At 50.5% G+C, this 14,340-nt stretch overlaps 1 protein-coding gene across 4 annotated transcripts; it reads right to left on the reverse strand.

Moving 5' to 3' along the window:
- Positions 1–332: 332 nt before the first annotated feature.
- Positions 333–9,691, reverse strand: ALKAL2 (ALK and LTK ligand 2). 4 transcript variants are annotated; one of them, XM_040495938.1, is made up of 6 exons: positions 9,389–9,432; positions 8,324–8,589; positions 6,941–6,994; positions 6,779–6,859; positions 3,996–4,061; positions 333–966 (listed from the first exon to the last, which is right to left on the reverse strand). In XM_040495938.1, exons 2-5 carry the CDS (start codon positions 8,553–8,555, stop codon positions 3,997–3,999), a joined length of 432 nt encoding a protein of 143 aa, XP_040351872.1. In that variant the 5' UTR covers positions 8,556–8,589; positions 9,389–9,432; the 3' UTR covers positions 333–966; position 3,996. The 4 variants fall into 4 exon arrangements, with proteins under 4 accessions (XP_040351872.1, XP_040351873.1, XP_040351871.1 ...); XM_040495939.1 differs by lacking the exon at positions 6,779–6,859; XM_040495940.1 differs by lacking the exons at positions 333–966; positions 3,996–4,061 and adding an exon at positions 4,082–4,415 and having other exon boundaries at positions 9,389–9,691.
- Positions 9,692–14,340: the final 4,649 nt, after the last annotated feature.

Consider the following 14,340-nt stretch of genomic DNA (forward strand, 5'->3'; position numbering starts at 1 on the left):
GCGGTCCGTGAGTTCGAGCCCCGCGTCAGGCTCTGGGCTGATGGCTCGGAGCCTGGAGCCTGTTTCCGATTCTGTGTCTCCCTCTCTCTCTGCCCCTCCCCCATTCATGCTCTGTCTCTCTCTGTCCCAAAAATAAATAAAAAACGTTGAAAAAAAAAATTAAAAAAAAAAAAAAAGTCAATTTAATTGTCCCTTCCAAGAATCCATAGCCTTGCCACTTCATGTATTCATGGCTTTTGTATTCCATGACATTCTTGCCAGTGTTGCAATCTCTTCATAGGTCTGTAAATCATGAATTCCCACCAGTGAACTCATCAGAGGTAAAGAGTCACTTTTAAGACTTCATTATAATAAACACTGTTTATTACTTGTTTCAGCATTTACAGTATTTACATATTGCACAATATCTGGATACTATCTTACATTTATTGTACAAAGGACAAATGAAATGAGCCTGGGTATGTTCACAGATTTACACTCCACTGTCTCCAAAACGTGACACGTTGTTTTGTGGGTTTTCATGCAATTCCAAATAATACTCTGGGAATTTAATTGTAAAAGTAATAAAAATATTAAATCATACCATATGCTGTATGAAAATATAGTTTCGGATTCTGTTTATGTTTCTAAAGAAATATTCTTTGAGATTTCACCTAATTAGGAAAAGGAAATCGCTTTCTCTGTCACTTTGTAGCCCTGCTCATCAAGCGTGGATCCTTCCTTTTCTCCAAAATCACAAGTGGCCAGTATTAACGTCAGGTACGCTGATTTGCTGAATACATATCTGCCAACAGTGTCGACATACACAACTCAAGTTAAAGGAATTATGGAAGAGTCTGTCTGCAAAAATAAATCTCTTGTTCACAAGGGGATGTGTTCGTGAAGGTAGTAGGTTCTGTCCCCTGTTGGTTCCCAAGGCACTTCTCATGGTTCACGGGCTGCCGTCCCTCTGCCCTCTGTTCACGGCTGAAAAACATGGTTTCAGATATAACCATCCACATTTAGCGCTTCTAGAAGACCTAGATGTTGAATTATGTAACATAATGTGTTTATAAACACAAGGGATCAAGGGCTGCATGTATGTATATTTCGCTGTTCCAAAAAGCATAGTCCATTTATTGTGGAAAATAACCGGGTCCTACAGTTGTTACATGCTCACTGTGCTAAGCGGTGAAAACCTCCCTAAATATGACCAAACGCTTGTTAAAGTCTGAAGACAGTCCTTACTCCTGATGTGTGTGTTGTCAAGTCCTCGGTAACTGGGGCCACCACTCCGATTGACAGTTGGTGGCAGTCCTGAGACACGGTCGATTGGCCTTCACACTTCCATCTTCATGAGCATTTGCAAAACCGATAACCAAGAATAAACTCTTTATTCTAGCACTCCATGCAGTATACCCGAACCACTGGTGTATCATTCGTTAATTTAAAAAATAATGGTAAGCTTCAGGGTTACTGAAAGTAGGCTGCATTTTGTAGACTGAACTAGGTCCTTGTTGCTCAGAACTACATTTCCTTGGAAACACTCCAGAGCTCAGGGTTCTAGCTTCCCTGAGCTGCGGCACCAGGTGATGAAGTGTGTGTGGGAGGGTCTCGAGTGGGTCTCTGACTATGAGGGAGAGTGGCTGGGAGCCTGTGGTTTCCCTTTGGCTGGAGGGGATCAGTTAGTGAGCTTCAGAAAGAAGGAGGCAAGGGGGTTTGTGCTCAGCTCACAAACGTGAAGAGTCCCTGTGCTCGGACCCCATATACACTGGCTGCTTCCAGGCTCAGCCTCGGAGAAGACAAGGCTTCGGTCTGGAGCCGGACGAGGAACCCTGTTCTGCAGCCGTGTCCGTCCCGTGCAGCTGCCAGGGCAGCAGAAGACAGGTGTTTGAGCCCTGCTTCCTCCACACCAGAGCAGCTGTGTTGACCAGGAGTGTGTGTCCTGCGAGTGCCCTCCTGTGTCTCACTGATGTCCTCACCCAACCCGCAGGGCCCTGCCTGTCTACGTTGTTGTGACCAACGTTGTTCTTGCAGTTTAAAACTTCTGGAATTAGCAGAAATTAATCTTTAAAAAATATTAGGAAATTATTATAGTTAGCAGAAATGTCTGTGTTTTTCCAACTTTACCCATTTCTTGACCAAAATGAACACAGTTACAGCCGTGACAAGTGTGACAGTGGGCACAGTGGCCTTTGGGCATCACACCTGTGGGCACACACCATCCTCGTCTCCCTTGTCCCACCATCCAGCCGGACCCTGACTCGGTGGGTCAGGGTGGGGAAGTGCACCAACTATCAGCACCTTTCCCGAGACCACATCGCCTCCCGCCAGGACTCCCTCCCTTTTCGGTGTTTCCATGAGTATCCAAAGCCCTGACGTGCCCATCCCGGGACTGATGCAGGGGTCGAACCACGCTCGGTTCTAGTTCCACACCCACGTCATTCCTTAGGTCGCGACAGTCATTCTTGATCTAGTAAGGACACCCTGCTGCCCCTCTAGGAGCAACCAACTGTGGGGGGGGGGGCACAGTTAATGGGTGTAGAGACCGGGAGCATGTTCCTGATTAGATGGCCACAGGGCATTTGGTCTCCCTGCCCCTAAGTGAATGGAAGTTGTTTTCCAAGGACGTGCCTGGCTCATCTCTGCAAACACTGGTGGTCTCACTATGAAGCAAGGCCTAATACGAACAACAACATCCTCTTCCCGAGCATATCGCCTGCAGAGACAGGAGAGTCCATCCACTGCTTTAAAAAAGAAGCCTCTTCTGTGTGCCTTGTAGGCAGTGGAAGAAACCAGATAGGACTCAGATGGAAGTGAAGGTGAGGTCAAGTTAGGGCACGACATTTCTCAGCTCTGGCATTCAAAACCATGCTTTTCCTTCTCCCCAAGTGCAGAGTGCCACACAAGTGTCAGTGAACCGGCACAAAACGTGGCCTCGTAATCCCCCGCTCAACCCCATGCTCCACCCAACCCCCATGTTGCTCCTCTCGTTACCGTGGGCGTTTGGCGGGGACAACGTGGTGCTGGGGATGGGGCTGACTGTGCCTGCCTGGCCAGTCCCGGCTCCCAGGTTTGGCTCAGCCACTCCGCACTGTCTGGACGTTAACTTATCACCACCGGCTTTTCCACAGCGAGCGTCAGGACTTCTCTCCCCTCACACGAGACAAATGAGGGTAACCCTGGACAAACACAGCATCCTACCCCCTTTTTATTAATGCTTCTGGACAGCAGATAAATTGTCTGGGAACAGCCATGTGAGGACCAGAAGCATGTCTGGTGCGGGTAGACTTGGCTTCTGAAATGCCCAGCACCCACAAGACGCACGGTGAATGTAAGATTCTGCGACTGAAACCCACGGTATTTGCATCAGGAAAATAAGCCCTTTCAGCCATCTGTGTGGCTGACCGCTGGTGTTACAGGTCGCACATCAGCCCTCAAGAGGCCAAGGTAAAAAAATTTAGTTCATAAGCTCTTGATGTGCATTTATATTTTTACCGTTGGAGCCTATGAAAGAAACATATGAAGAGAATAGTTATTCTTGGCTATTCCTTATAAGCTAACTGGCATGATGATAGACTCCAACTCAAACATTTGCCAGATAATGTCTATAAAAGTTGCATGGATATGGTTAGTCATACACTCATTTATGAGTGTAAGTGAATGAGTGAAAGCCGAAAAGTGAACAGGCGTGATTTTAGACGTGCCTCCTGTTTTATGCACTAACGTGCTGAAACTAGTCCACTAATGGGTTTTGTTTCCAGTTAGCACTCTGCCAACGGAGCCCTCACGGGAAAAATTCACAACAGCTGCCTGGGGTACTGTGTGCAGGTGGCCGGGGTACCTTACACTGATGGCCGTTATTTGGAGATATTCTGAGTGTCACTGGACTCAAAGTAAGGCTACTTAGGCCAAAGGTTGGGGGGGGGGTGTTTCTAAACACCCATGAATTTCTCACATCGCAAACCGGACTCCGGTCCTTGGTGTGTGTGCCAGTGACTCTGTGGTCGGCTTACCTTATCCCTCCAAGCACATAGGACTGACAGCCAGCCGGGTAAGAAGCCTGGCACATCTTTTATAGTCTGTAGTGAAAATAAATCACAGACCCTTGTCAGTTACGTCAACAACCCTTACAGCATTTTTTTTTAACAAGAATATCCGCTGCTAAAGCCATTTCTTTAAATATTTTGAATTCCCTGGAAGTGATACGGAGACTGTCATGTGAAATCATGGGCTCTAAGTCATTGATTTCATCTTTTATGGCATTTCAGGGGCTTTAGCATCACAGGGCAGGAGATGAATGGAACGGGAAGCCTGTGGGAGGCCAGATGCAGAGTCTTCTGCCCATTTTCTTCCCGCGGTGGCTCCCAAGCTCCTCAAAATGGCTTTGGTTTTGTGCAGCTTCCTTCCAGGGCATGTGCAGGCTGGGTCCCCACCTGGGTTCATCATACACAAAACCCTCTTACTTAAAGACAGTGGGTCAAAACTCAAGTAACAGAGCAGAAAGACCTGGGCTGGATAACAGAAGGAAGCAGTGAGCTAATTTCTGAGTACAGGCTGATTTTCCATAATATCTCACTTAATTTCCTATTAAATTATTCCATAGGTGCTACCTCAGAAGGACCAAGTGAGGTTTAGTGACCATGGCCATAAAGGGCTTTCCTCAGCTTGAAGTTATGTGGAAAAGCTACAGCGGTTTATAAATTACTTCTCAAGAGTCTCAAAATCCTACTTAGAAATGGAGGAATTCATACTCTTAACTGAAATTCTGATAAATAAATAAGTTGACAACAATGAATTTACACAACGTGTTGGACAAGCGGTTAACCTACCCCTACAAATACGCTCTTAAATATTTAGAGGACGTGATAGTTTGTGCTCAAAGGGGGAAAAAAAGAAAGGCCTAACAGCTGGAGGCTGGGGCATCTGGGTTCCCGGCATTTGTTTCCTCTTCCCTCGCACACCAAGTCGTCTCCGGTGCAGTATTCCCAAAGACAGCACACGTGCACGCAGTGTTGTGTGCGCTCGAGGTAAGGGCTCCCGTTTGCAGCACATGTAGAGGCCATGAGGTTGACCACCACCCCCGCCTCCCACCAACCCACATGTTCTCCAACCCTAAAATAATCTGGGGGTCCTATGAGGGTGCAGTCTGGAGGAACTTCATGTTCTGCTCTTCCAAAGAGCCCCCGCCCCCTTGGGACCACACTTTGAGTAAGAAGGCTCTGGTTCCTTTCAGTCCTGACCTCCCAGGATTCGTTTCTCCAGCTCTGTGTGGGCAGAGAGAGGTGCAAGCCACATCGGCACAAGCAGCTGCTCGCGCAGTGCACGCGTCTGTGGGCTTCGCGCCTCCTGCCCCCGCCTCCCAGAGGAGCTGTGATGAACCCTGGCGGCCACCTCGCAGAACGGATGAGTTGCTCTGAGCCAAAGGAGGCAGTGGGTGTGGACACACACTGTGTCCTCAGGTCAAGCGGTGGCGTCTCTGTGTCAGGGCGCAAGCAACTGAAGCAGGTCGTCTGCTTGTGCGTCCATAAATGAAAGAAAGATCAGGAGTGACCGCCCCAGAGGCCATCTGCAAATTTAGAACCTGTGACCCTGTGATTTTAAGATGGGATTTAATATAAAAATATACACACATTTAAACAATAAAAACGAGAAGGTTTTCTGGTCCCTGGAATACTTAACTACTCTCAAACGGAAGGTGATGCCGTTTCAGAGGAAGGAACTGGGAAAAGAACACGTGCCAGCTGCAAATGGCCTGGACGATGGGTGGGCTGAGACAGAGCTGGAAAGAGAGTCAGAGCTGCGTGCCTACGTGCTGCTTGCCTCGGCTGAGCCCGTGAGGCCCCGGGCGCCACCCGCCGCCTCAACAGGGAGCCTCCCGCATCAGGTGATGCTCCTGGCCTTACTGGCCGCGTCACGCGTGCCTAGACGGGGACCTCCATGCTGGCAGCTCTGTTGTTGGGGCAAACTTTGCTGCCTAAGCAGAAAAAAACTTCCACTGCCTGTAAAGTGGCTTATGTGTTTACATTTTGTCTTTTGAAGGCAGGGCGGGAAAGTCTGGTCGGACAGTCTCCGAAAGCAGCCAGTAAGACACCTGATGTCTGCACACTTCCCTCCCGTGAGCCTTACATGCAATCAAGGTGCAGTCCCTGCAAACGAAGACGTCACTAGCTCCTAAGTCCCTTGTCATCACTCTATGTTTTGTGAGGAGCGCTAGCAGCCACTTTGGGAGAAACAGAATACATTTTGTTACAGCCGAATGATCAGAAAGCTATGGGAGCACTAGATTGAGGCGTGAACTCTGCATTTGTGGAGCAGAAGTTGGAAACAGCGATGAAGTCCTTCCTTAGATAACGAGGTTGCAATCCCTAACGGGAACAAGGAAGTCTCTGGTCAGGGTCGGGGGCCCCACACACATTCTTTATGCCCCAGGGCACAGAACTACACCCTAGTCATCTGAGCAACTCTTTCTTAGCGCTCGTTTGTCATACTGAGTAGACACAAACACAGACAGCATGCCAGAATTCATATACGAAACGAGAATGTGGATGGAAGAGCTCAGCCGGTTCCAAGAGGTGATTAATTCCAGCGAATGTAAATAATTTTCCATTTGGCACTAGCTGCTACAGAACGCAGCTACCTTCTTCCATGGTCTGCTCGCCCTAACTCCACAGTTAATAGGGGGAAATATATTCGCACACAGGACATTTAGAAGGAGGGGACTGTATAGACAGAAGGACATGAGAATCGTATCTACATGTGCTGGTTTTCCCAAAGCCGTCCGGATGCTGTCACTTACATGCAGGGACGGTGCAGTCTCTGGTGTTGTGGTACAGTCTGTGAAAGTGTTTGCTGCACTTTGGACTGAAATAAAGAGGACCTGGAACATGGAAGGAGAAGCATGTCATGAGGCTCGCAGGGCGCCAGGGATGGGGCACAGGGGAGAGGTGGGGACACTTACCTGTGAGATGTTTTAGGAACTTGTCCTTCATTCTCAGATCTCGAGGGACGATTTCTGTTTGAAGGGAAAGGAGGTAATTATTGCATCGCTTGAGAGAAGCATTTTTGTCCCGTGATCTAAGCGAAAGTTGAGGAAAGTTGCTGGAAAGCGCAGGTTACCCTGCACTAGATAAAGCCGATCGGAGCCCCCTTGATTGCTGTGTGAAGACTTGTAATCAGGGACAGGTTTTTCTCCAGATAAACTATTAACTGTTCACAAAGCTTCAATATTATTTGTCTGGTCTCTGCCCTGATGGAAAAGACAGTGACCGCAAAGTTACAGGGTGAAGAAATGTGTGTGGGTGGCGGTTAGTTTCCGGCAGCAAATCGCTTTAGACATTCTCATTTTGGAGAGCTTGGGAATCAAATCCCACGAGCTCTCAAAGTTCTAAAACGAAAACCCAGTCCTTCAAACAGCAACCAAAAACAATGTCATGAAACTTCTCTTTTTCTAGGTATCTATTTAGGAAAAGGACTCAATGCTTTCAAAACCACCTGTTGCCAAGGCTGATGTACATGCATGGAAATAGCCATTTATTCGGTTTATAAGATAAAAGGTAAAGTTCCGGGGGAAAGACAGCTGTCAGTTTTCACTGGGGGAACAGGCAGTGCCCCACTGACACTCTTTCTGATTCCAGGCTTGGTTTCTGCTTTTTCACTCGTCCGCTCTGGGTGGTAACTTTTGCTAGGAGGGCGTGTGGTTGCACTTTGTCTTCTCACAGATACTCCTGGTCGGGGGGGAACGTTCCCTGCGGACCCTGCCCACTTGGTCTGAACGTCAGCCTCTATCAAACTGACCTTATCACACTTGACCTAATTGTGTCATGAAAGCATTAAAAGCTCGCAAGCTTTCTTTGGAAATTTCCCACGGGGCAGGCACTCTGGGAAGGCTGTGCCTCTGGCGGGGGTGCGGGGGGGGGGCGCTCTGCAGCACTTCTGCCTCAGTTGAAAGCGCTCTGCTGAAAGTATTTCCATTTCCGAAGTGACACGTGACAGTTCTGTGCCAAGCTCCGACCTGGGCAACAGGTCCCGCGCCTGGAGCGGAGCGGAGCAGGGCTGTCGGTCACCCAAGTCCCGTTTGCTTCTCTTTATGAAAACACATGGTCTAGTTGTTTTCCCCCAAACAACAGAAATGGGTTTATCCTGTTAAAATACACGTTTTCTCCAGGACCGTATTTCCCAGCAAACACGACTCAGTGTCTCCGGAGACGCGGCGGACCCGCACACGTGCGGAGCCCACCCGGGGCTCCCGGGACCCCCCCAGACCCCGCCCCGGATCCCCCCGGGCCCCGCCCCGGACCCCCGGGCCCTCCGGGCCCCGCGCACACCCCGGGAGCGCACTCACCCACTCGCTGCTCCTCGGGGTCCAGCGCGGAGTCCGAGGCCTCCCTGCGGCCCGCGAGCTGCAGCCTCTTGGCCTCGCCCGCCTGGCCCTTCCGGAGCTCCTGCAGGATCTCCGCGATGAGCCGCAGCAGGGTCTGTCCGTCGGCCGCCTCCCGGGGCGCAGCGACCCCGGGCCCCGCCGCCCCCAGCACCAGCAGCAGCCCCAGGAGCAGGGGGCGTCCCGGCCCGCGCATCGTGCGCTCGCTCGGCCGCAGGGAGATCGGCGCTCTGCAGGGGCAGGGCGTGGGAGGCGGAGGCGGGAAAGAAAGTCGGCGGGGGTTGGGGGGGGGGGGGGCCGGCCGAGCCCGCGGCCCCGGCCCCCCCGGGACCCCGAGCGGATGGGAGCCCGCGGCGGCGGCTGGGACGCGGTGTCCCCGGGACCCGCGGAGGCCCCGGCGCGGAGATGCTGGGAGCTGAGATTCGGGGCGCCGCCCCCGCCCCCCGCCCCTGGTCCTGCCCCCACCCTCCCCAACTTTCGGGAGAAATGGCACCTCCGCTTGCACTTGGCTGCGGGAGACATCGGCGCAACTTTCTTAACCTCTGAGACCGTGGGGAGACCGGGGGGAGGGGTGGGGGAGACCCCGGAGGGCTCGGCCCGCAGGGAGCGAGGGGGACCCCGGGAGGGTTCGGCCCACGGGAGACGGGGGGACCCCGGGAAGGCCCGGCCCGCGGGGAGCGAGGGGTCCCCGGGAGGGCCCGGCCCACGGGAGACGGGAGGACCCCGGGAGGACCCCGGCCCGCGGGGAGTGAGGGGTGATCCTGGGAGGACTCGGCCCGTGGACTGGGGTCCTCCCGCCAGGGCAGCGCCGCGCCCTCCGGCGAGTGGGGGCCGCGCCCGAGTTCCCAGCGGCGCCTTTGTGTGGCGTCGCCCCCTCCTCCCGGCCGGACGTCCCCGAACCCCGACGAGGAGTCCCCGACAGGGACCCCCGCTCCAGCCGCCCGCAGGGTCGGGTTCGGGAAACCCCCGGCCCACACCTGCCGGCGCCGCCCGGGAGTCCACCTGCGCGTCGGAGCACGGCCGGATTACCTGTCCCCGCGTCTGTCCCCGCGACTGTCCCGGCGTCTGTCCCCGCGCCTGTCCCCGCGTCTGTCCCCGCGCCTGTCCCCGCGTCTGTCCCCGCGTCTGTCCCCGCGTGTGTCCCCGCGCCCCGCTACTCCATGCCCCGAGCAGACCTGGCGGGCGGAGCGCACAGACGCGCGGGGCGCAGACGCGGTGGCTCGGCCGCCCCGGGCGCTGGACCCGCCGCTTCTTATCCCCGCGCCGACGTCAGGCGGGTCCCCGAGGGCTCCGCGCGGGTCTTTAATTAGAAGCCGCTCGAGTGTTCGAACCCCCGTGCGGATCTTCGTCAGATACCCCCCTCCCTCCCGCCCCCCGGGCTCGGGGGGGGGGGGGGGGGGGGCCGCGGGCCGGGGGCCCCCCCCCCCCCGGCCCCTCTCCTCCCCTCTCCCTCCACCCTGCACTCCCTCCCCGCCTCTCCCCTCTCCCCCGCCCCTCCCTCGCCCGTCCCCCGCCCCTCGGCCCCCCTCCCTCCCCAGTCTGTTCCCCTCCGTTCCTGTCACTTGTCACAGGATGAGAAGAAACGCCTTTACCAGGAACTCGGCTCTGTTTTTGTCTAAATGTGGATCTTGGGCTTAAAACACGAGCTGTCTGATCGCCTCACATTTAATAAGTCGATTAGCGTCTGCCCTCTTTGGGGGCTCCACTCTCGGGACCCCGCAGGCCTGCGCCGTCCCAGGCGGGGCAGCCCCGGGGGCAAGGAACCTCGGGGTGCACCTGGCGGGACGCGCGGGGCCCCCTCCCCGCCTCGCACCTGCCGGGACCCTCCCTCGGGGGACCGCGCCGCGCGCCCCCTCCCTTGCGCACGCCCGCAGGAGCCCCCGGGGCACCGCCCCCCCCCCCCCCAGGCCAGGTCGTTCCGAAAGTTCGGGTTCTTTGGGGACAGGCAGGCGCTTTGGGGAGGCTTCAACAATGTAATATTTTTCTTGTAAAATGTATTATCAATCAATTGCGCGCTTTCCCATTTTATTGGCGCTTTCTGGGCAAGGGCTGGACGCCCTCCAAGTCGGCGATGCGACCGGGAAGGTGTTCTCTGCACGAACCCGAAGGCAAGGCGCGCAGAGATTAAGGGCCCCCACCACCCGCGGGGCCGCGCCCTGGGACGCTGCGCACAGATGCGCGGGGGGTGGGGGGGGGGAGGGGGGAGGGGCACCGGGGGCGGACCCCTGGCCGGCCTGGGGGGTCGCGGGGGCGGGCCCCCCAGAACTCTGCCTGCGTCCGGGTCTCCGGGCACGTCTCTCTGTCTCTCTGTGTCCATGTCTCTCTGTGTCTCTGCTCTCTCTGGCTCTCTGTCTCTGTCTCTCTGTCTCTGTGTCACTATCTCCCTGTCTCTGTCTGTCTCCGTGTGTCTCTGTCTCTATCTCTCCGTCTGTCTCTGTCTCTGTCTCCCGTCAGTAGTTCTGTTTCCTCCGGAACACAAGTGAGCCCCGGGTAAATAGAATAGACGCAGAAGATACTAAAATGTGATCATCTAAACCCCACCCCCCCCCACCCGCATCTCTTGGGGGGATGTGTTTATATTCTCTCTTTAAAAGGAAATAGGGTGTTGTTTTTTTGGCAAGCACTATGACTAAAATGTGAACGTTTCTTTTAAGATATACGAGAGAGAGAGAGAGAGAGAGAGAGAGAGAGAGAGAGGAGAGAGAGAGAGAGGAGAGAGAGAGAGAGAGAGAGAGAGAGAGAACTCATACCAAACAGTTCTTAGGCAGATAAAATGGGATTTTGTTTCCTTGTTGCCTTTCCCTTGGAGTGGGGGTGACTCTCTTGCAGGAGCGCCGCCTAGTGACAAAAATTCCCTCTGTGTGCACTCAGCACTGGCCCGGGATGCAGGGGCCCAGACCCGCCTAACAGCAGGAGCTCGTGAAGCCTCTGTTGTAAAATATTTTGGTGTAAAACTGCTTTTGGAAAAAAAAAAAATGCTATGGTAAAAAAAAAACCAAGAAATTAGCTCAGTCACATATTATTTTAAATTTATACAGCGTGTTTCCTTTTAAATACTATTTTACAAAATCAGATGAAATCGATGAAGAGAATTAAAAGGTACAAGTTCCTGTTATAAAATAAATAAGTCCTGGGGATGAAAGGGTACAGCACAGGAAATGCCGCCAATCATATTGTAATAATTTTATATTGTGATGGTGGCTACACTTATCAAGGTGAACATTTTCTAATGTATGTCATTGTTAAATCACTGTGTTGTGCACCTGAAACTAATATTACATGTCGACTACACTTCTAGATATAAAAAATAATTTTAAAATTAATTTTTAAAATTAAGATTTTTCTAAATAATTCCTGTTAGGATTATTTTCCCCTCCCCAACCGACCATCCAACCAAGGAGTCCTTGCTAGCAATTAATATTATCCTTTTTTCTTTGTGGTTTGCAATGGGACAAATGGATTTCCTGGATGACTCAATTCTACTGCCCAACTGTATGCACCAACACTTCAGCTCATCTCAGTAGATACTTACATGCATAAACCACAGCAGGAGAACTGGTGCCTGGTTGGTGTTTAGTTTCGTGAGATCTGGCAATTAAGAATCAGACAATCATGTTTTAATTCATTCATTTTTGCAAAGCTCTGTGCTGAAATGACTCCAGGAACCACTGATTTTGTATAAATCACTTCTACAGACTTTCTCAACTTAATAAAAAAGTGCACTGATTTGTAAGGTCTACTGAACTGTTCAATTTATGGTGTTGTCAGTAAGAACTCCTTGGAGTTCACTCACCAGAATTATGGGTATTATAGCCATTGTTAACACATTCTGATTGGCTAAATTAATTGTGCTGTTTAAGGCAAAATACATGTAAACTGATTTACACGAAAATGCTAAGCTGTGAGGTTCCTGGGTGGCTCAGTTGGTTGAGCTCAGGTTATGATCTCCTGGTTCCTGAGTTTGAGCCCCACTTCGGGCTCTCTGAGGTCAGCACAGAACCTGCTTCAGATCCTCTGTACCCCACCGCTGCCCCTCCCTCACTTGTGCACATCCACCTTCTCTCTCAACAATAAAGTAAAAACATCAAAATTACAAAAAAAAAAAAAAGAAGAAGAAGAAGAAGAAAATATGAAGTTGTATTTGAAAAATGGCTTAGTCTCTCTACTTCTTTCCTGTAAAATGAAGTGGTTGGACTGGATGGTCTCTGAAGTCTGAAGCTGTAAAATTCTATGATTGTTACCAAAAATAGTCTGAAAACAAAAAATTCAGTGTTCCTACAAAGAGTTAAAGACAATTCACTGAAATATTCACTATGAGTTTTATCATTTGCCTCTGTGCAAGAATAGGTGATATATTCATATTAAATAATTTAATTCCCTACTTCAGCAGGTGAACAACTTTCCATCATGAAGGAGCCAAAAGACAAGACAACAACGCTGTATTCTAAGCATCATTGGCAAAGTAACTCTTGCTACATTTGATTTAGTTTTGTTTCCTTTTTGACAAAAGTATGTTGGATCGTAGAAAGAAAACTAACAAAAGAGGGAAGAGTTGTGTTTAACCTACTTTTATTGTAGATCTATGTTGTGAGAGGGGCAAGTTACATTTTCAGTTTATAAACAGTAAAAAGCTCCAATGTTTCAACACAATGACTTTTCTTTCTTCCTGAAAAGGTATAAAATTTATTTGAGATGACCGTTAACTGCCTTCAAAACTGATAAAATAGATATATATTAACCACATGTTTTTAAATGAGCTATTACGTGAATTGAACTATTATGTTGATCATTTAACAGTCTAACTAAGATCTTATTAGATAGAAAAACAATTATCTTTAATAAAGGCTAACTTTATGTGCTATAAAGAAATGTAACTTAATGCTTAACTGTCATGTGTTCTATTATTGCTGCTATAGAATACGTTATTAGTGTGCTAGGAATGTGCTAGAAAGCATATGAAGCATTTTGGAAGACAAGATCTCTAACAGGACCTATCCTTCTGGTGCAAGTGTAACCAGTGTCATCTCTAGTCAGTTATGGTGTGTGCGTGCTCTCTAGCAATTTATTCTGGATGAATGGAATTCATCCCTTTACTAAATTCTTTCCCTCGTACCTAGAGGAAGCACCCCCCCCCTTTTCATTTTCCGATGCACGTTTTTGCGTCTGCAAAGCCACACTGCAGTGCAAGTCCACAAGAGATGAGCCAAAGGTCTTGTATGAAGGCTTGGGGTGCCCTATAACTTGACTGGCTTACTCTTGCTCACTTTTCTTGGCCCATGGCCAAGAGGAAGAGACTATTAGAGGGGAGGCTTTAAGGGAGCACGGCCTTGACTGTTCCTGGAGCTGGTTTAGTCACGAAACCCAGCTAGAGAAGAGGTGTTAAAGCTTAGTGACACTTACCTGCCATTTGAGGCTCCAATATCACACCTTCTGGTGGCAACAACAGGAGTACATTTAAATGTCCACACCCTACACCAGCATGGGAAAACAGAGCATCCTATTTGGTAATAGCCCATCTCAAATTCATGACCAAATGGCCTCTGGGAATATATGACCAAAATGGAGTCATATATGCTGAGGAACACACCAATGTACCCACTTCCATATATTTTTTCTCTGTGCATCTAATATCCTGATCAAAAGTGACATATGTAATGACTGGTGTCATGTAGGCACTCTCAAAGTGCCATAAAAGTGCCGTATTCCAAAGATATTCTCAAAGCAAGTCATAGTTGTTTGGGGGTGAGAAAACTACTCTATCAACCAATTCATACATTTTACTGGCTTCATGAAATAAAACTTAATTTCCCTTAAGTTAGTGGTGGGGAGGGGTCTATTTGTGCTGTCGCTCAGGCTCTGCCCTTTCTAAGGGCCTGGGGGTACCTATGGGTCCTCTGCAGCTGGCCTGGGGGGGAAGGTTATTTAAATTAAATTAAATTAAATTAAATTAAATTAAATTAAATTAAAATTATTTAAGGCCT

Source organism: Herpailurus yagouaroundi, unplaced genomic scaffold (genome assembly GCF_014898765.1).
Source record: "Herpailurus yagouaroundi ecotype Mexico unplaced genomic scaffold, PumYag 188, whole genome shotgun sequence".
In the NCBI taxonomy this organism is placed as follows: domain Eukaryota; kingdom Metazoa; phylum Chordata; class Mammalia; order Carnivora; family Felidae; genus Herpailurus; species Herpailurus yagouaroundi.